The sequence below is a fragment of the Cervus elaphus genome, chromosome 9 (genome assembly GCF_910594005.1).
Source record: "Cervus elaphus chromosome 9, mCerEla1.1, whole genome shotgun sequence".
Lineage (NCBI taxonomy): Eukaryota > Metazoa > Chordata > Mammalia > Artiodactyla > Cervidae > Cervus > Cervus elaphus.
This window is the reverse complement of record NC_057823.1, coordinates 39664373-39684789: the sequence shown is the minus strand read 5'-3', so window position 1 is coordinate 39684789 and position 20417 is coordinate 39664373. Positions and strand designations below refer to the sequence as shown.

General features: G+C 52.6%; 1 protein-coding gene across 1 annotated transcript in view; it reads right to left on the bottom strand.

Annotated features, from left to right (window-relative positions):
* Positions 1-19: 19 nt before the first annotated feature.
* The window catches only part of CDHR2 (cadherin related family member 2), a 50327-nt gene continuing 29929 nt past the window's right edge, over positions 20-20417 (bottom strand). Inside the window, exons 12-32 of the mRNA XM_043912339.1 lie at positions 20134-20367; positions 19118-19273; positions 18874-19035; positions 18530-18591; positions 18022-18265; positions 15653-15892; positions 13876-13945; positions 13141-13746; positions 11929-12000; positions 11456-11505; positions 9829-9980; positions 9571-9679; positions 9392-9480; positions 8860-8928; positions 8681-8758; positions 8526-8586; positions 8314-8438; positions 3903-4016; positions 3742-3822; positions 3502-3559; positions 20-274 (exon numbers count right to left, since the gene is read on the bottom strand). Coding sequence (XP_043768274.1) covers positions 158-274; positions 3502-3559; positions 3742-3822; positions 3903-4016; positions 8314-8438; positions 8526-8586; positions 8681-8758; positions 8860-8928; positions 9392-9480; positions 9571-9679; positions 9829-9980; positions 11456-11505; positions 11929-12000; positions 13141-13746; positions 13876-13945; positions 15653-15892; positions 18022-18265; positions 18530-18591; positions 18874-19035; positions 19118-19273; positions 20134-20367 — 2949 coding nt within the window. The 3' untranslated portion in view covers positions 20-157. The remainder of the gene's footprint in view (positions 275-3501; positions 3560-3741; positions 3823-3902; positions 4017-8313; positions 8439-8525; positions 8587-8680; positions 8759-8859; positions 8929-9391; positions 9481-9570; positions 9680-9828; positions 9981-11455; positions 11506-11928; positions 12001-13140; positions 13747-13875; positions 13946-15652; positions 15893-18021; positions 18266-18529; positions 18592-18873; positions 19036-19117; positions 19274-20133; positions 20368-20417) is intronic.

Below are 20417 nucleotides of genomic sequence, written 5' to 3'. Positions count from 1 at the left end.
TGATTGGCTACAAGCAGACGGGGGTGGAGCAGCTTATCTTATTATGATCAGGGAAGGGTAGGTGTAATTTGGGCGTAACAAAGCCCCTTTGGGGGTGGATCAGAAGAGTGGGGGCCCTGTGGAGCTCTGTGGCCAGAGTCTGGTGGCTACGCCCCCATCACAGGTCTGTGGTGTCCAGGCCAAGGTTGGTGAAGACCAGCCCCTCCTTCCTCCCGAAGTGGTCACTGTCCCAGGGCTCTGGATCTGGCCCCATGGGACCGTGCAGAGGCTCCTTCTGTGGAAAGAGGGAGGGGAGGGGTCAGGCCAGGGCCAAGATGGAGTGATTTCCCCAGTCCTTAGGAGAATGAATGGGCCTTCAAGCTCACGACCAGATGGTTCCTTGGCTGGGGTCTCAGTTCCTGACTCTGTCCCAGAGGCAGCCATGACTGCTAGTGGTGCAGACGGGTTCAGGTGATGGGGCGGGCCTCAGGGGTCTACTCCAGCCTTTGTCTTGCCCACGGACGTGGCGGCATTTTGGTCTCCTGCCAGGTCCTGAGTAATGTCAGGCCCTGTGTCCTGTACCAGAGAGCCAGTCCAGCCACAGTCCTTGCCACCTGTACCTCATGGCATGCACGGTGGGTGCTGGGCACAGCCACCCACGTCCTGAGGTACTCACAGGACTCCCTGAGGGAGGGATCATGTCCCCCAGTTTACAGATGAGGAAACTGAGGCTTGGAAGGCTCTCTGGCCCAGAAGGGGCAGAGCAACGTTTGGACCACTGGTCTTGCTGACTCTAAAGGCCTGTCCATGGCTCCACGCTGCCCCTGGCTGAATTTGGCAGGTCCTTCTGCCATCCCAGAGGGATACATCACACCCAGGTCCTGCCTGCCGGCCATCACAGCATACACTCACTGGTCTCCTGCCCTCCCTCTTCCCCCTCACCATGTGACATGTCACACTCACACCTTCACAAGAATCCCTCTTGTGGACCAGCCAGGCCCCCAGGCTCAGTTACCCCACCATGAAGACACCCATGGGAGCAAAGCCCCAACCGCTGCCACCACCTCCACCCTCACTAAGGGCTTTTTCCAGACTGGGGTTGTTCTGGTCCCTGGTAAACAGTGGAATATCTGAGGGGGTCCCAGGAGGAACTAAACAGTCTGCCATGCTCCCCAGAGCCCTCCACACAGACCCCCATTGGGAACAGTTGGCACAGTGCAGCCCAGGAAGCAGCCTGGCCTGGGAGGTAGGAGACCTGGGTTCTGGGCTGCCCTGGCCTCCCAAGCTTTTTGATCTTGGGCAGTTCAGCACCCCTCCCTGGCCTCGTTGGCTTGAAAAACTCAGACTGGATGAGCCCTCAGGTTTTTCAGACCTTCCACACAAACATTTATGGAAGGCTTAGGTGAGTCGGCCCCAAGGGGTCTCTGGAAAAAGGCCCCACCTGCATTCCGCACTTGGAGACCTCAAGGCCCACCTTCCACTGCAGGATCACGGAAACAACCCCAGCCCCTGCCTTCGCAGGATTGGCTCTTTACCGGCCTGAAGACGCTCAGAGCTCTGGCCCTCCTCCCTCTCCAGACTCTCTGGGAGTTCCCTGGCCCTCCCCAACCCACAGGTCCAGCCCCACTGCTGGGGTCTCTGACTCTACTCCCCTCCCCACTCCATTCTCCTCCACTAGGGTCAACCTTAGCCTCTGTTAGGAACCACCTGCCCAGTCGCCGGCTCCAGCCCACAAGACTGTTTCCCTCCACCTAAGTTGGAGTTTTTGCTCCAAACCATCTCGAACCCAGAGATGAGCCATCCATCCAGAGGCCTCCAGCACTGCCTGGCAGCCTGAACCCCCATCCACCACCTTCATCCTTGGGGGCCCATTTGGAAGCCTTCAAGTGACAGCCAGGTCCTTGGGCAGCATTCTGATATTTTAACACCTGTAAGAGGCTTTGGTTGACCAAATCTTTTCAAGTAAGGGATCCTTAAGGGAAAATAAGGCCTGAAGCATGAGGCTTCCCTGGTGGTCCAGTGATTAAGAAGAGAAGAAGAGAAGTCACTCAGTCGTGTCCGACTCTTTGCGACCCCATGGACTGTGGCTCACCAGGCTCCTCAGTCCATGGAATTTTCCAGGCATGAATACTGGAGTGGGTTGCCATTTCCTTCTCCAGGGGATCTTCCCGACCCAGGGATCGAACCCGGGTCTCCCTCATTGTAGGCAGACGCTTTACCATCCAAGCTACCAGGGAAGCCCAGTCTGCCTGCCAATGCAGGGAAATCAGGTTTGATCTCTGCTCCAGGAACATCCCATGTGTCTCGAGGCAACTAAGCCCCCGCGCCACGATTACTGAGCCGGCACTCTGGATCCCGCAAACTGCAGCTATGGAGTCTGTGTGCTGCAACTACTGAAGCCTGCTTGCCCTAGAGCCTGTGCTTTACAACAAGAGAAGCTACAACAATGATAAGCCCATGCACCACAACTAGAGAAAGCCCTCACACAGCAATAAAGACCCAGCACAGCCTGGATTCTTTACCAGCTATCAGGGAAGCCCCAGCACAGCCAATAACAAATAAATAAATTTTTTTTTTTTTTTTTAAATAAATATTTTTTAAAAGTGAAAGTCCTGAAGCATGAAGGGTGGCTGTGGATCCCCAGGAGGGCAGGGCTAGGCTGAGGGTAAGACCCAAAGTAGGATGGATAAGGTGAATGGCGGGTGGATACCCATCCCTACACACACACACACACACACACACACAAAACCATAGACTATCAAATGTCAGTGGGCCTTAGAGCTTCTACTCCAGTAGTGGTTTTCAAAGTGGGAAGGAGAGGATAGCTGCTCCTGGTTCTGGCGCCGCATCACCCACCCAGCCCTCTAATCTACTTTCCCAGTTGCCTGGTTCTCATTCACCTGCACATTAGAATCCCAGGAGCTTTAGCAGCACCTTGCTTCCCAGGCCCACCGTAGCTGATCAGAGTCTCTGGGCTGTGACCTGATATACTCACATCTAAAGAGCTCCCCATGTCAGCAGCCCAGGCTATGCAAATGCTTGATCTAACCGAACCAACTAGCGTACTGAACAAACAACAGCGCTGCTATTCACTCGAGCCTACCTTTGCTCTTCAGTTGGATTATGTTCATCTCCGGATCTCCTCTTCCCACCCCACCAGCTTTTATATAAAGGATATAAAGGGAAGGAACCAGATTTCTGAACACTTGCTTTGTGCCAGATGGTTTCTATACCCACTCTTATTTCATCCTCACAACAGTTTTGAATAGTTGGTGTTCTGATCCCCATTTATAGATGAGAAAACTGAGAACCAGAGGGAAGATGTCACCCACCCAGGGTCACAGTGAATGAGTAGAGGAATAAGGATTGGGTCCCCTTCCAAAGCCGTGGGATTTCCCAGGGCTGAGTGCAGCGACACACCCATGTCAGCAGCAGGTCCCTCGAGCTCTGTCCTGATCCCCACCTCTTCAGAGAAGAGCCCTAAGTCAGAAGCCCCAGGTACCAACTCATCCCCCATCTTGCCTTGATTTCCTGCCTGCTGTTTTCCAGGTCCACAGAATTGTCATCCAGGGAGTTGACGCTGTAGGGGAGATGATGGAGCTCAGATGATTGGCAGGCCCAATCCAGCCTGTCTCTGGCCAACAACTTCCACTACCACCGTTACCACCGTATCCATCACCACACCAATCACTGTCACTATCACCCTTTCCAACACCATGACTACTACCACCAACCAGCCTGGCTGTCAGGGGCACTACTCACCTGATGTGGTCCAAGTCGCTGGAGGAAGATTGGGACTCAAAGCCCAGGTCCTTGGCGGGGAGGTTCAGCATGGGATTAGCCCTGGAGAGAAGGCCCAGTCCAGTAACCATGGGCTTAACCACCCCATGGGGCCTCTTACCCACCCTTTGATCCCCACTTACCTCTCAGTGTTGTACACGTTAGTTCCAGGGATGGCAGAGCCTGGGGGCATCACCCCCACCGCTGTCTTCCGGGCCTCCTTGGCAGCTTTCATGGCCCGAAGCTTCCGCTGGTAGCTATGGGGAACCCGGAAGGGGAGGTCACTACTTTCCCTGTTCACCTACTGTGTGCCCAGTACAGGCCCTGAGAGTGTGATTTCACCACAACCTGGCTGGTGGAGTGTTAGCGCCATCTTACAGAGGGTAAGAACCACAGAAGGGAAATCACTGCTGAAGACCACACAGCTGATCAGTGGCAAAGCCTAGAATCACACCCAGATATGGCTACTGCCTCCATATGTATTAGAAAGGGTGAAAGAAGCAACATTTACTAAATGCATAGCATGAGCCAGTGCCCCTGTCCCCAAGTCAGGCCACTGCCAACCCACTGCCACCCTCAGGCACGGGCAGCAGCAATCCTAGGAGGGGTATGTTGGCATAAGTCCTTCTGCAGTTTGCTTTTAGCCTTGCCTTAGAGTTCCCTTGTGGCTCAGATGGTAAAGCGTCTGCCTACAATGCGGGAGACCCAGGTTCAATCCCTGGGTTGGGAAGATCTCCTGGAGAAGGAAATGGTAACCCACTCCAGTATTCTTGCCTGGAAAATCCCATGGATGGAGAAGCCTGGTGGGCTACAGGCCATGGGGTTGCAAAGAGTCAAACACAACTGAGTGACTTCACTTTCACTTTAGAGCCTGTAGACTCCAGGACTGGGCCACCTCAGGCCAAACAACTAACAGGAAGGGAGCACCCCAGCCATCAGCAGAAAATTGGATTAAGGATTTACTGAGCATGGCCCTGCCCAACAGAGGAGACCCAATTTTTCCCACAGCCAGTCCCTCCCATCAGAAAGTTTGCACAAGCCTCTTACCTTCTTCCATCAGAGGGCAGACAGAAAAAGCAAGAACTATAGTCCCACAGCCTCCAGAATGAAAACCATAATCACAGAAAGCTAACCAAAATGATCACATGGATCACAGCCTCGTGTAACTCAGTGAAACTATGAGCCATGCTCTGCAGAGCCACCCAAGATGGATGGGTCATGGTGGAAAGTTCTAACAAAACATGGCTCACTGGAGAAGAGAATGGCAAACCACCCCAGTATTCTTGCCTTGAGAACCCATGAATAGTATGAAAAGACAAAAAGATATGAATAACACTGGAAGATGAGCCCCACCAGATTGGTAGGTGTCCAGAAAGCTACCAGGGAAAAGTGAAGAAATAGCTCCAGAAAGAATGAAGAGGCTGGGCCAGAGCACAACTGGCACTCAGCTGTGGATGTGTCTGGTGGTGAAAGTAAACTCCAATGCTGTAAAGAACAATATTGCATAGGAACCTGGAATGTTAGGTCCATGACCATGGATGTGGTCAAGCAGATGGCAAGAGTGAACATCAACATTTTAGGAATCAGTGAACTAAAATGGATAGGAATGGTCATATATAAGGGCAAGAATCCCTTAGAAGAAATGCAATAGCCCTCATAGTCAACAAAAGAGTTCAAAATGCAGTACTTGCATGAAATCTAAAAAAAAAAAAAAAAAAAAAAAAAACAGAATGATCTCAGTTTGTTTCCAAAGCAAACTATTCAACATCACAGTAATCCAAGTCTATACCACAACCACTAATGCCGCAGAAGCTGAAGTTGACCAGTTCACTAAAGACCTACAAGACCTTCTAGAACTAACAAAAAGGGGTGTCCCTTTCATCATAGGGGACTAGAATGCAAAAGTATGAAGTCAAGAGATACCTGGAGAAACAAGCAAGTTCAGCCTTGGAATACAAAATGAAGCAGGGCAAAGGCTAACAAAGTTTTGCCAAGAGAACACACCGGTCATAGCAAACACCCTTTTCCAACAACCCAAGAGTCATCCAAGAGATGATTCTACACATGGACATCACCAGATGGTCAATACCAAAATCAGATTGATTATGTTCTTTGCAACGAAAGATGGAGAAGCTCTCTACAGTCAGCAAAAACAAGACCTGGAGCTGTGGCTCAGATCATAGGCTCCTTATTGCAAAATTCAGGCTTAACTTGAAGAAAGTAGGGGAAACCACTAGACCGTTCAGATATGACCTAAATCAAGTCACTTATGATGATACAGTGGAGGTGATGAGCAGATTCAGGGGATTAGATCTGGTAGACAGAGTGCCTGAAGAACTATGGATGGAGATTTGTAACACTGTACAGGAAGAAGTGACCAAAACCATCCCCAAGAAAAAGAAATGCAAGAAGGCAAAGTTATTGACAGGAGGCCTAACAAATAGCTGAGAAAAAAATAGAAGCAAAAGGCAAAGGAGAAAAGGAAGGATATACCCATCTGAATGCAGAGTTCCAGAGAATAGCAAGGAGAGATAAGAAAGTCTTCCTAAGTGAACAACACAAAGAAATAGAGGAAAACAGTAGAATGGGAAAGATTAGAGATCTCTTCAAGAAAATTAGAGATACCAAGGGAACATTCCATGCAAAGATGGGCAAAATAAAGGACAGAAATGTCAAGGACCTAAAAGAAACAGAAGAGTTTAAGAAGAGGTGGCAAGAATACACAGAACTCTACAAAATGGTCTCAATGACCTGGATAAGCACGATGATGAGATCACTCACCTAGAGCCAGACATCCTGGAGTGTGATGTCAATTGGGCCTTAGGAAGCATTACTATGAACAAAGCTAATGGAGGTGATGGAATTCCAGCTGAGATATTTCAAATCCTAAAAGATGATGCTGTTCAAGTACTGCACTCAATATGTTAGCAAATTTGGAAAACTCAGCCACAAGTGGCCACAATACTGGAAAAGGTCAGTTTTCATTCCAATCCCAAAGCAAGGCAATAGCAAAGAATGTTCAAACTACTGTACAATTGTGCTCATTTCACATGCTAGCAGGGTTAATGCTCAAAATCCTTCAAACTAGGCTTCAAAAGCATATGAACCAAGAACTTCCAAATGTACAAGCTGGTTTTAGAAAAGGCAGAGGAGCCAGATACCAAATTGCCATAATCCATTGGATCATAGAGAAAGCAAGGAAATTCCAGAAAAACATCTACTTCTGCCCCATTGACTAGGTTAAAGCCTTTGACTATGGATCACAACAAACTGCAGAAAATTCTTAAAGAGATGGGAATACCAGACCACCTTACCTGCCTCCTAAGAAACCTATATGCAGGTCAAGAAACAACAGTTAGAACAGTTAGAACAATGGACTGGTTCAAAATTGGGAAAGGAGTACATCAAGACTGTATATTGTCACTATGCTTATTTAACTTATATGCAGAGTACATCACGTGAAATGCCAGGCTGGATGATTCACAAGCTGGAGTCAAGATTGCTGGGAGAAATATCAACAACTTCAGATATGCAGATGATACCACTCTAATGGCAGAAAGCGAAGAGGAACTAAAGAGCCTCTTGATGAAGGTAAAAAGAGGAGAGTGAAAGAAAGCTGGCTTAAAACTCAGTGTTCAAAGAATGAAGATCAAGGCATCCAGTCCCATCACTTCATGGCAAATAGATGGGGAAAAAGTGGAAAGAGTGACAGATTTTATTTTCCTGGGTTCCCAAATCACTGTGGACAGTGACTACAGCCATTAAATTAAAAGATGCTTGCTCCTTGGAAGAAAAGCTATGACCAATCTAGACAGCATATTAAAAAGCAGAGACATCACTTTACTGACAAAAGTCTGTGTAGTCAAAGCTATGGTTTTTCCAGTAGTTATGTATGGATGTGAGAGTTGGACCATAAAGAAGGCTGAGCACCAAATAATTGATGCTTTTGAACTGTGATTCTGGGGAAGACTCTTGGGAGTCTTGGAATCCAAGAAGATCAAATCAGTCAATCCGAAGAAAAATCAACCCTGAATACTCTGGAAGGACTGATTGTTGGAGCTCCAATACTTTGGCCACCCGATGCAAAGAACTGACTCATTGGAAAAGACCCTGATGCTGGGAAAGATTGAAGGCAGGAGGAGGAGGCAACAGAGGATGAGATGGTTGGATGGCATCACCGACTCAATGGACATGAGTTTGAACAAACTCTGGGAGATAGTGAAGGACAAGGAAGCCTGGGGTGCTGCAGTCCATGGGGTCGCAGAGAGTCAGACAGGACTGAGTGACTAAACAACAACATATGCCAGATATCTGCTGGTATGAGATGCACATGGATCCCTGAAATGCTTTGGGGAATCTAGCATCAAGCCTATTCTGCAAATGAGGAAACTGAGGCTTGGGGAGGGGAGATGACCTACCCAAGGGATCATAAGGAGTCACTGTGGATTGAATACAGATGTACCTGACACCTAAGCCCCAGGTCTTTCTACCCCTAGATATCTTGGGTGGTGAGGGAGGGGAGGTTGGAGACACAGAGGGTGATGGGAGCAGCACCTCTTCTGGGTACACATGATGATCGTGCTAAAGATCACGATGACCAGCAGCAAAGCCACTCCCAGTCCTATGGTGACGTTGCGGAGCGTGTCCGGAGACTCCGATTCTAGGCTGTCCTGGGAGCCCTAGAGAAGGAGTGTGATGGGAGGAGGCTGTGGGGTCAGTCTCCCGCCTCCCTGCTCCCCCATTACCTCTGTCCCTCCAACACTCACCAGTACCACCAGCCCCAGCTGCAGCAGCTGCGTCAGGGAGTCCTGGTCATTCCGGATCATCCTGGCCACAAAGCTCCGCTCAGGCCCAAGGGACATTGGCATCCCCCAGGCCTCTTGCTTACCCTCCAGCCCACCCCAAGGGCAACCCCACTCACACACTCAGCTGGTCAAGGGTCAAGGCCGACCCATTTGAGAAGACAAAATAGGCATCGAGGTAGGAACGTCCTCGGGCCCTGGAATGGGGCAGAGGTGAAGCTTGCAGCCTGGGACCACCCGGCCACGCCCCTGCTGCTGATCCTCTCTTCCTTGCCCCAGCCACCGAGTGGGCACTCACCGAACCAGGGAGTCTATGTCCTGAATGTCCACAACGTAGACAGTAGTCCTGGTTGCCTGAGCAAGAGCCCTGCAAAGGGGGCAGATGTCACGGAGGGCTGGGGTAGGGACCTTAGCCCAGGCCTGTGGCCAGGGCTCTGCCAGTGAAATTAGGGATTGTGTGAGGGGCACCTCCTCTGGACAGCTCCACTGGTTAAGCAAGTAGCACTCTTGCACAAATTAGACAAGGAAGCCCCTTCCTTTGGGGCCGGGTTTATAGTTTAGCAAGCAGAGTGCCCTTGTGCAGTGCACTGCCTTTGCAACTGGATGTGGCAGGCCTACTTAGGCCTGTCTCTGCCCAGCCAACCATAGGCTTCTGGGGGCATGCAGAAGGGAAGTGCAGGTACAGGTATAGGGTCAAAGACAAGGACCAGATCAAATGTGGGTCATGGACAGCGTTGAGAGATATTCCATTCAGATTTCTGTCAGGGACTAGGCTCCCAAGCCCTGTTCTTCCCCAAAGGCCACCCACCCCCCTGGCTCCCCAGACCTACGCCTTAATCTCGTCCGTTTTGGCGCCCACCTCCTCCTTGCTCAGTGAGAACTGCAGCCTCACGCGGTAACTCTGGTCCACAGTGAAGAGCTATGGGAGGGGGGCATGGAGAAGATGAGACACAAGGGACCCTGGGGCTGGCAGAGGGCACTGGGAACCGGGTCAGAACCGAACACTCACTTTTAGGGTGATTCTGGCTTCCTGGGCAAGACCCTCAGAAGGCTTGTCTTGGGCTTTGACCGTCACTTGGTAGGTGCCTTGGAGAGTGGAGTCAAGGCTGGTGACCAGCCTATGGAAGGTAGGAGGGCATCACTCAGTTCTGAAACCCAAGCTGGAGTCCTCTCGGAACCCCCTCGGACCCCTCCTAGGATGGGGAACTCCCTGCACGGAGGCCCCACTTGGCTCCCCCACCACTGTCCAGGAGCTGCCCGCAGTTACTCAATGTTGCCAGTGAACACGCTGGCCTCCGAGGAAGTGGAGATCCGGAAGAAGCCCTGGAAAGGGATCACGGCCCCGTCCTTAGCGATGAAGTCCACTTGGAAGATGGAGAACAGGATGGCCCCGTTGTTCCCTGAGTCGTCATCTCTGGCCTGGGAGCAAGACAGAGTGAACAAACTCTGGGGGCTGGGCCAGGCCAGGCCCCCCTCCAGCCCCAGCAGGAATCTGAAGCTAGGGTCGCCTGGGAGCCTGGCCCCGCTGTGACCTCTATTGGCTTTCCCCAGGCCACTGACCAAATGCTTTAAACAAACAGGGTTTGAACATGTCCCTGCTTCAACACAACAGGTCACTGCCCAGGTCCCTCCCAGGTGGAAGGCCCCCCCCTCTCACTGCCAACACGCACAAGCCTAGGGGCACCCAGTTGTCCTCAGCACCTACTGTGTACCAAGCACCTTCCCCCAGAGCCCTCCTTTCAGCGCTCACTAACAGGAGTATGAATTCCCCCAGCGGACCATGAAATGAGGCATTTTTATTCACTCTAGTGCCTTTCGGAGAAGAATACGACCAACACACAGAGCTGTGAGGCCGCTGATGTCACTGTTCAAAGCCATGGCCACACTCCTGACGTTGGAATGAACGTCTTCAGCCAGGGCTGAAGATTGGAAAATTGACCATTCGAGCCTAGAAAGAACCTAGAGAGGGAGAATTGCATGCATGCGTGTATGCTAAGTGGCTTCAGCTGTGTCCAACTCTCTGTGACCCCAAGGACCGTAGCCCGCCAGGCTCCTCTGTCCATGGAATTCTCCAGTGGGTTGCCATTTCCTCCTCCAGGGGATCTTCCCAACCCAGGGATCAAACCCACATCTTTATGTCTCCTGCATTGGCAGGTGGGTTCTTTACCACTAGCGCCACCTGGGAAGCCCCAGAAAGGGAGAATTACTATTCCGCTTTTATAGGAGGACACTGGGGTTCTGAGAGAGACCCGTCCTCCCCAGGGCACATTCGGCTGTAAGTGGGGAGGGCCAGACCCATCCATCTCCACACCCATGCCCTTTCCATAACTCAAGGAGGGCCACCCACATATAAAACGCCTGAACCCTAAGGAGTTACTGCCAAGGGCTGACATTTTCTTGTCTGGATGGGAAAATGAGCTCCAAAAAGGCATAGCAGCTCCCCAGCTCAGTTAAAAGGCCTGGCCAGGCCCAGGCCCCAGGACTGTGGGGGAGGCCTCAGCCCCCACCCACTGCGGGCACAGCCACCACCCTCTAATAAACACATCCACTGCCATAAAAACTGAAAACATTTTTGCAGCTTGCTCTGGAAATTATTTAATATGAGGAACTTGTTTAATTTACAGTTATTGTGATTTCTCTGTAATAGTCCAGAATTCTGAAGAAAAGCACTTCAAGTGGTTTTTAGGGTCATGAATTTTTTATGAATACCACATTTAACAATTAATGGAGTTTAATGATATCAATTAAGCAGGTGGTTCATTTCCATTCTGGAGAGTTAATACATTTTCTTTCCAGTGTTAAAACATTTGGAGGATGGCTGAAAGACCTAAAGGCCTAGGCCCCGTGTCTGCTGGGGCTAATGTGACTGACAAAGGCTGGAGCCAAGGACTTACCTGGACAGACGCCACCTGCTGGTTGGGCATTACGAGTTCTGGGATGATCACTGCAAGTGTAGACAGGAAGAGGTCAGTGGCATCAGGGCCAGTGCCCGCTTGGCCAAGTGCTGACCATAGCCCAGCTCGGGGCTCATCCCTCCAAACCTGCCCTTAAGCTCTCTACTGCCAGATCCCCATTACATCTACCTCTGAGCCACTAGTTAGCAGGTCCTCCACCTCCCATTGTGCAGATGGGGAAACTGAGGCCCAGAGAAGGAAGGCTGGGCCCAGGGTCACATGTGAGTTGGGACAGAGATAGAGTGAAACCTCAGGTCTCTCCTCCTGTTGAATCCCTGAGAAAGAGGCAGGGCTGGAGGGCTTCCTCCCTTTCCAGGGGCACACCTGGGGTCTGAGCAGTATCTGTGGGAGTTGCCCAAAGGTAGCTCTGGCAGAGTACAGTGTGGGTGGGGAGGGAGGGGCTTGCAGCTTACCGAACGTCTTATCCTCAGGCAGAAAGTAAGGGGCGTTGTCATTCACATCCTCGATGGTGATGGGGAGGCTTCCTAGAGGGAAAAAATTGGCTGGCTTTGGTCTCTAAGCAAAGACTTGACCCACAAAGCCTGGTCCTCAGGCTTGTTCCCAGCAGCCTCCCTCCCATGCATCACCCACGCCCAGTCCCCTCTGCTACTAACTCAGTCTCCTCTGGCCTTTGTAGGAGGGAGCATCCTCCCCAGACCTCACAGAGGATAAGCAAACTTGTCCAAAGTCACACAGTGAGACCACTGGGCCAGGACTGAGCCCAGCCCAGGTGTGTCCCACCTGGCCACAACATTATTCTGACCTTGGTTAGCTGTGTAAGCTAGATTATTGAACTGCCCACTCTATACCTCAGTTTCCTCATCTATAAAATTGGCTAGGGATCACCTACCACATGGACTGTGTGGGAGTAAAATAGTGAAATGCTTGCAAGGTGCCTAGCATAGGCTGGGCTGTAGTAAGGATTCAATATATGCTGGCTGTTAATGTGACTGTTATCACTACTTGGTGTCAGAGGTGGGATCTGAGCACACGCCTGGCTCTGAAGTGTCTCTTTACACTGCCTCTCAGCATCACAGCATTAAGTGCTAAAGTCCCTTGGACAACAAGGAAATCAAACCAGTCGATCTTAAAGGAAGTCAACCCTGAGTACTCATTGGAAGGACTGATGCTGAAGCTGAAGCTCCAGTATTTTGTTCATCTGATGCAAACAGCCAACTCATTAGAAAAGACCCTGATGCTGGGAAAGATTGAAGGCAGGAGGAGAAGAGGGAGTCAGAGGATGAGACGGCTGGATGGCATCACCAATGCAATGGACATGAACTTGGGCAAATTTCGGGAGATGGTTAGGGACAGGGAGGCCTGGCGTGCTGCTGCCCATGGAGTCAGAAAGACTAAGACACGACTGGGCAACTGAACAACAGCATGCCAAGCACTGCACTCGATGCCTTCCATACATATTCTCATTTACTCTTCACAGCCAACCTACTACCCAACTCCACTTGACCGATGGGGCAACTAGAGCTCAGGGCAGTGTCGTGACTTTCCCAGGGGCACAGCTGGTAGGGGCTGGTGCCAGGATTTGAACCCAGACCTTACAAATTCCAGTTCTTTCCCACAGCCCCTGTGTTATAGCCTGCTGCACCCCGCAGGCCAGGCTGCCTCACCATTGTCACTGTAGGCCTGGAAGCGGGGGTCTGTTGTGACGTCATAGGCTCGCACGACCAGTGTGACCAAGTCACAGGTTTCATAGTCGATGGCCTCGCTCTGGTTGATGAACACCGAGCCGTTGGCCAGCACAGAGAACCAGCCGTGGCACAGGCTGCCCACGTCAACTCCAGCCTTGGTGCAGATGACATTCACAAGCTGTACCTCCACCTGGGACATGGTGTCCGTGTCCTGGGCCACCACGTTGACCAATATGCCATGCTGTGAGCCATTCTCGGCCACCCGGACGCCCTGGAGCGAGGCTGAGTCCAGGGTGGGTGGCACATCATTCACATCCTCCACAGTCACAAGGACTTCTGCTGTGGCCTCACGCCCCTGGGCATCCGTGTTCTCGGCACTCACGATCAGACTGAAGGAGGCCTGTGTCTCGTAGTCCAGGCTCACATCCGAGGGCAACGAGAGGCGGCCCACTGCCTGCCCAGACCCCAGCACCGAGCCTCGCACCATGAAATTGTTGGCGCCGCTCCCTGACAGGCTGAAGCTGATGCGGTTGTTGGCTTCCGTCTGGTCTGCATCCCAGGCCTCCACCACGCCCACCTGCACTCCTGTGGACGAGGGGCAGAGTGCAGAGGGACCCCCAGCCCGGCCACCACCGGGGGCATCCTCTGTCCTCACCCTCCTTGGGCCCTCAGGCCTGCCCTTGACTTACCCAGGGAGTCCCAGGGAGGACTTACCTGGGTCTCTCTCCCTCACCGAGAAGGAATATCTGGACTGGTTGAAGATGGGCAGATTATCATTGATGTCCTGCAGACAGAGGCAGTTCTGAGCCCAGGGAACTCAGGCTCCCAGGTTGGGCCTCCTCAGACACAGCCTGAGAAGCCAATATTTCCCCTGATCTGCGGTCCATTCTCTCTGTCCATCTCCTCAGACAGTGCTGCCCACTTCAGAGATGATGAAACAGATTTCAAGAGGACAGAACTAGCCCAGACCCCACCCCCCGGGGCTCCGAGGTCCATGGCGGGCCCTCTGAAGTTGGGTGCACACCTTGTTCCCCTGTCCACCACTCACAGCTCTCTTAGACCCTGCTCTCCAGAAGGATGGCTCTACATCCCCACCTGCGTCCCTGCCTGGCCCAGCTTGACTCCCCATCTCTCAGATTTACTGTTTTGGTCCCAATACCACCATGTTCCCACAAATACCCAAGTTTTTCCTGGTCCCCTCTTTTCTCCTGTCCCTCCTACCCTAAGTTGACTCCACAACACTCGCTGTGAGCTCATGTGGGGAGGTGCTGGGGGCATATGATAGGGCTTGACCTGGTCCTGCCCTCGGATGCCCACTGCGTTCTGTTCTCATCTTCCCTTTCCGGTGACCTCTCTGGTCACCCACACAGAGTGCTGTCCCTGTCACAGCATCAGGCCAACTCCGCCTGCACCTCCTCCCCTGACGCTGGTGCATGCTGAGTGCTCTTGGCTCTCCCGGTCCTTCCCCAGGGCGGCCCGTGGACTTTTGCTTTCGGCATTTTCTAAATAACGGTAGGACGGACATCTTTGAAAACCAGAGCCCTCTCCTTCTTAACCAGATGGAATTTCTGATGGAGATTTCCCAGAGATGGCGTCACTGCCCCATGCCCACGGCCAGCTGCATTCTCAAGGTCGTCCTCACAGGAGGAGCTACGAGCACTGCTCTGAGTCCAGCCCAACTCTACTTCTTCCTCGTGTGTGACTCTGACCTCTCTGGGCCTCAGTGTCTTCGTCTGCAGAATGGGGGCGTCATCCCTACTCACAGGGCTCATGGGTGTGAAAGAACCCTGATGGCTCAAGAAACGCTGTTTTGCTTTTTTTTCATTCTTTGTGGCCTATTCTCCCCCGCCCCCAAAGACAGCTGGTAAGTCCTCACCTGGCGTCTGTTTCTCAGTTTTCCCTGCTGTCTCATTCTGATCCTTGTAGGAAAGAGTCACATCCCAACCCAGTGGGAAACAGGGCTACTGTGTACAGTGGCACAGGCTGTGCACTGCATAACCCAAGGGGGTGCCAACCACATCATGGACATAAGGTGCTTGTGACCGGGCAGCAGCCTTAGAACCAGACAGACTGGATTCAAAGCCCCATTCTGTGACCCAGGCAAGCAACTGAACCTCTGTGTGCCTTAGTTTTTTGATCAATATGATGGAGCTAACCCCCCCTGCCTCGCAGCGCCCAGTGTGCCCCTAGTGTTTTCTCCAGGCCAGGCATTCTTTGCAACACTTTCCATTGATTAACTCATATTATTTTCACCCCCATTTTACAGATGAGGAACTTGAGGACACAGGGAGGCTGACTGATTGCCTAAGGTTACACAACCAATGAGCCAGGACTCTAACCCATCAGCTTGGCTCCAGAATTCTTTTAGCCACCATACTGCAAGGGCAGAAATGTGATTTGAGTGGGAAGGAGGGAGAACGGGCCACCTTCTGGGGAGCCTCCCAATACGGGGTTCATCCCAAACCCCATCCCCGGCTGAGCCGGGCCTTACCTCCACAGTGATGGTGACACCAACAGTGGTCCAGAGGGCAGGTTCGCCAGAGTCAGACACGTTCACGGTCAGCACGATGCGGCCCCCCAGAGCAGGGTCGATGGCCTCTCGGTCCAAGGGCCCCAGGTTTCTGAGGATGCCTTTGTCAGGGTCCAGCGAGAAGTTTTGGCTGTAGGGGCTGGGCAGGAGGCTGAAGTGCAGCAGGCTGTTGTTGGTGTCTGGCTGGTCGTCGTCGTGAGCCTGGGCAGGTGAGCAGGGTTGGGATGCCTGCCATCAGATGCTTGCCCACCCACAGGCCTCCCCCTCCTAAAATCAGAGGGCGGCTCCCCAGTTCCCAGCCCCTGTCTCCCAGCTAAGAAGACAGGACCAACAAGAGCTTGCAAGAGCTTCTAAGGTCTTTAAACACTGAGATCATTCCTTCAGCCCACACAGGTTTACCTACCGCGTGCCTGGCCCTGTTCTAGGTACTGGGACTAGAGTGTGATCGAGACAGTTCCTGTATGGAGCTGACATTCTAGCGAGGTGAGAGGGGTGGGGGCAACATACTACAGGCAGTCAAAAGTAAAAATAAACCAAGAGAAATGAGTGTAGGGGAATTCCCTGGTGGCCTGGTGGTTACGATTCTGGACGTTGCCTCCTGAAGCCCAGATTCAGTCTCTGGCTGGGGGGTGGGACTGAGATCCCACAAGCCACGTGATGCAGCCAAAAAAAGTAAGTGTGAAGTCCACCAAGATTCTGATTCATCATGACTACTTCAGTGCTTTATTTTTTTTTAAGTAGCTGAAATTCTTCACCCAATCTGTGTGTGTGTGTACTCCTGTCCTGCCAGGGTCCTGAGCACACGCTTGGTTGCCTTTAGGGTGAAGGCGCAGAGAGCACAAGAGGCTCTTCCCTGCCACCAGGGCTTTGCGCGCACACGAATGCCCTCTACACCTTGTCTGCTTGACTCCAGGTCAGGTTGGTCCCTCCGCTGGGCTTCCACCACCCCTGTGCCACCTTCCATACAGCACAAGTGACACCCTTGCGTGATGGTCTGCCACCCCCCCTGGAAGCAGGAATTATGGTGAATTCATCTCGGAGGACTCAGGGCTCAGCAAAGGGCCTGTTGCATGTAAGTGCTCAGTAAATGTGGCTTTGAATCCAGAGCCGGGCTAGTCTGACTTGGACCCAATTCTTTCATCTCCTCCCTGCATACTGCCACCTTCAGCTCTTTTTATTTCAGATCTGTCGGGATCTTGCTCAGGAAATGAAAAACTGGTTGTTCATCCCTCAGCACTCTGCACTCAGGCCGGCTGATTCACCAAGCACTTCTCAGGGCTGAAACCAGGCACCGTGGTTCCAGCAGCAGATCTGAGATGCTCTTGCCCCAGAGAGCTCTCAGACCAGGGTGAGAAGCATTGAGGTGCATGAGAAAGACCCAGGTTTCAGCACTGCCACTGACCGGCTGTACAACCACAGAAAAGTCACTTAACCTCTTTAAGCCTGTTTTCTCCTTCCGTGAAATGGGGACCATTAGAGCAGCTGCTTCACAAGGTCATCAAGAGATCAGGAAACCACAAGCCCCAGAAAGATGGGAGGGCCCCGTGGCCATATGATTGTCATTCTGAAGACTATGTTTCCTGCTTCTCACAAGACCTGCTTGTAGATGATTCATTGTAGGAGATTCTCCCCCACATTCCTCTGGAGCCAACAGTTGGTTCTTATCTCCTAGTCTCTGAGAACCTGGCCACTGGCCTCATTTCCATTTTTGCTCTGGCCATTAAAAGAAGCTCAGAACTGAGTTTTCAGCCCTCTCCTAGCAATTGTATGGCTTCGGGTTTAACCCTACCTTTGTGCTTACACCGCCTGGTAGCTCAGATGGTAAAGAATCTCCCTGTGATGCCAGGAGACCTGGGTTCAATCCCTGGGTCAGGAAGATCCCATGGAGAAGGGAATGGCAACCCACTCCAGTATTCTTTCCTGGAGAATTCCATGGATAGAGGAGCCTAGCAGGCTACAGTCCATGGGGTCGCATAGAGTTGGACACGATTTGTGTTTATTTTCTCTTTTTCTTCATTTCTTTTATTAGACTTTTAAATCTAAGCCACCCAAATCCTTTTTGGAGTGAGGCCGGGACCTGCATTTTAAAGAGCAGTGTGGTTTTTGAGGGCTCGCTCTGTGCTAGGCAGCACTTTATATCCTTATGAATAAGTTATATGATTGACCTCATTTTCCAAAGAAGAAATGGAGGCCCAGAGAGACTGAATGACTTTCTCAGGCCCACACAGCAGATCCCAGATTCCAGCACAGGGCCAGCATGACCACAGAGCCAGGCTTGGTGCCCTGGGCCTGTTCCCTCCACACCCCACCAGTTTCAGGCCAGCTCGCACCTGGATGGTCACAGAGACATTTCCCTCCTCCTCCTGGACAAAGATGTTGTAGGAGCCGCTGACCACAGGACTGTTATCATTGATGTCCAGCACGTGGATCTGTAGCGTGGTCGAGGACGACAGGTCCCCGCCGTCCGTGGCCTGCAGCGTGAGGTAGTACACGGCCTGCTTCTCCCGGTCCAGCAGCTCGCTGTTTCTCACCATCACCGTCCCCGAGTTTGGATCCACGGCAAAGATGTCCGCCCTGCGGCCAGATGGAGCGAAAAGATACAGGATGCCCACTTCCATTTGAATTTCAGATAAACAATGAAAAGTATTTTAGGACGTCCGGTAGAATATTTGCAACCTACTTATACAACAAGAAAAAGAAATGAATAATTTGTTTATCTGAAATTGAAATGTAACTGGGTACCCTATATTTTATCTGGCTGCTCTAGCCCCTCTGTGAGGCAGAGAGGCGGACCTGGGTCCCCCTTACCACCTGCCCCCCTCCCATCAGAGACGTTACCCGTTCCCTGGAAGCAGGCTGTAGGTGATGCGGCCCCCCTCGCCTGTGTCGGGATCAGAGGCCTGTGAGGCAGAGAGACAGGTCATGGGACACTGAGCAGAAGCCACGCCCTCACTGCCGACCGTGCAATTGATGAGGACAGGGCAGCCCTGCTTCCTGAGCCGAAGGGAGAAGCCCCTGACACACTCAGACTGACACGCTCACCCTCACACACTCACATGTACGTGCACGCTTGCTGGGATCCGATGACCCCAGATGATGCAGAGACTCTGGCAGGGACAGCCCCAGGCCTGCCCATCTCCACGTCTCTCCCAGCCCAGTCCACCCCGTCCCCTCTCACTCACCTGGATGCTGTCGGTGACCACAGAGCCGACAGCACTGTGCTCAAAGACGCTGAGGTTGTACGTGCTGTGGGGGAACGTGGGCCTGTGGTCATTGGTGTCTCGAAGGTGGATGGTCACCGAGGCGACAGAGGCGTTCCCGCTGACAGAGTCAGTGGCTGTGACCTAAGGACAGGGGAAGAGGCAGCGGCATGGGGGTGGGAGCACCCCGTGGCCGGCTCCCCCTGGCGCCGCTGAGCACCCTCACCTGCACCAGCATCACTGACTGCCTCTCGTAGTCCACCAGCGACGGGTCCCTCACCAGCACCTGCACATCCACTGAGCCCGCTGCCCGCTGCGGGGAGACGCTGAAGGCGTCGACATCCGGGCCCCCCAAGGTCAGCAGGAAGGTGCCGTTGTTGCCCTGTAGAGGTGGGCTGTAAGTAGGGACCCCACTCCTGCGTCTTCCTCCCAATCCCTGGCCACAGGCCCCGGGAGGGTGGACTGGTCACTAGTCCCTGTAGACGTGAGCTCATCAGAAGAACACATCCCTGAGGCACTGTGGGCCCCAGCCTGGGCTGCAGAGCCTGGACACACACCACTTGCTCCCTCTGAGTCTTCCATACCAGCCACCCTCCACCACTCACTCCAACACCAAACACCATCGGTGCCCAACATCGGCCCATTACCCACACGCCCCTTCCACTCCATACCCTCTCCACTTAATGCCAACCGCAAACCACACACCACCCAACCACCACCACCACCCAAATCATCCTCCACTCAGCATTTTGTATCAACTCATGGTTGTTGTAGTCATTCAGCATTCAGTACTACCCAAATCATCCACCACTCAATCCCAACCTCTCCCAAGAATACCTTCCAATTTGACACCCATTTAGAAGCGTCTGTGCTCAACACTTCCCACATCCCCCAATATCCAGTACTAGCTACCCGCAACTTCACCATCTACCCATCACTACCCTCTGCTCAACAGCACCAAAAGTGACATTCCACTCAACGGTACCCAGCATCCTGCCTTTCTATTCCCCACCACTGAGCTCCGCCCTGAACACAAGACCTCCCACCAGCTCAGCATCACTCAGCAGTTCCAAATGTCTCTCAAACTCTGATTGTCACCACCACTCATGGTCAGCATCACTGTTGCCCACCGCAACACTGCATACTATGGTCCATGCTCCGCTGGTCACTCGCCACCTCCCCTCCCCAGCAATCCCCCGTCATCACTTCCGCCCACCCTGCCTATGGTCTGGGTGCACCTGCCTTGTCTGGGTCGTAGACCACCATGGTGAGGTCCTCAATGGGGATGCGCGTGGAGGCGTGCTCATCCACGTAGCCAGTGAAGTTGACTTGAGTCTTGTTGGGAGTGAAGGCGCAGGCTTGGAGGCTGCAGTTGTAAAACTCAGGGACATGGTCATTGACGTCTGTCACTCTCAGCGTGACCCATATGCTCGCCTTGGCCTCCTGCCCATGGATGTTGGGGTGCGTCTCGGTGGCCTGAGAGCAGAGTTGAAGCCGGAAGGCAGAGGTCAGAGAACCAGCATCCC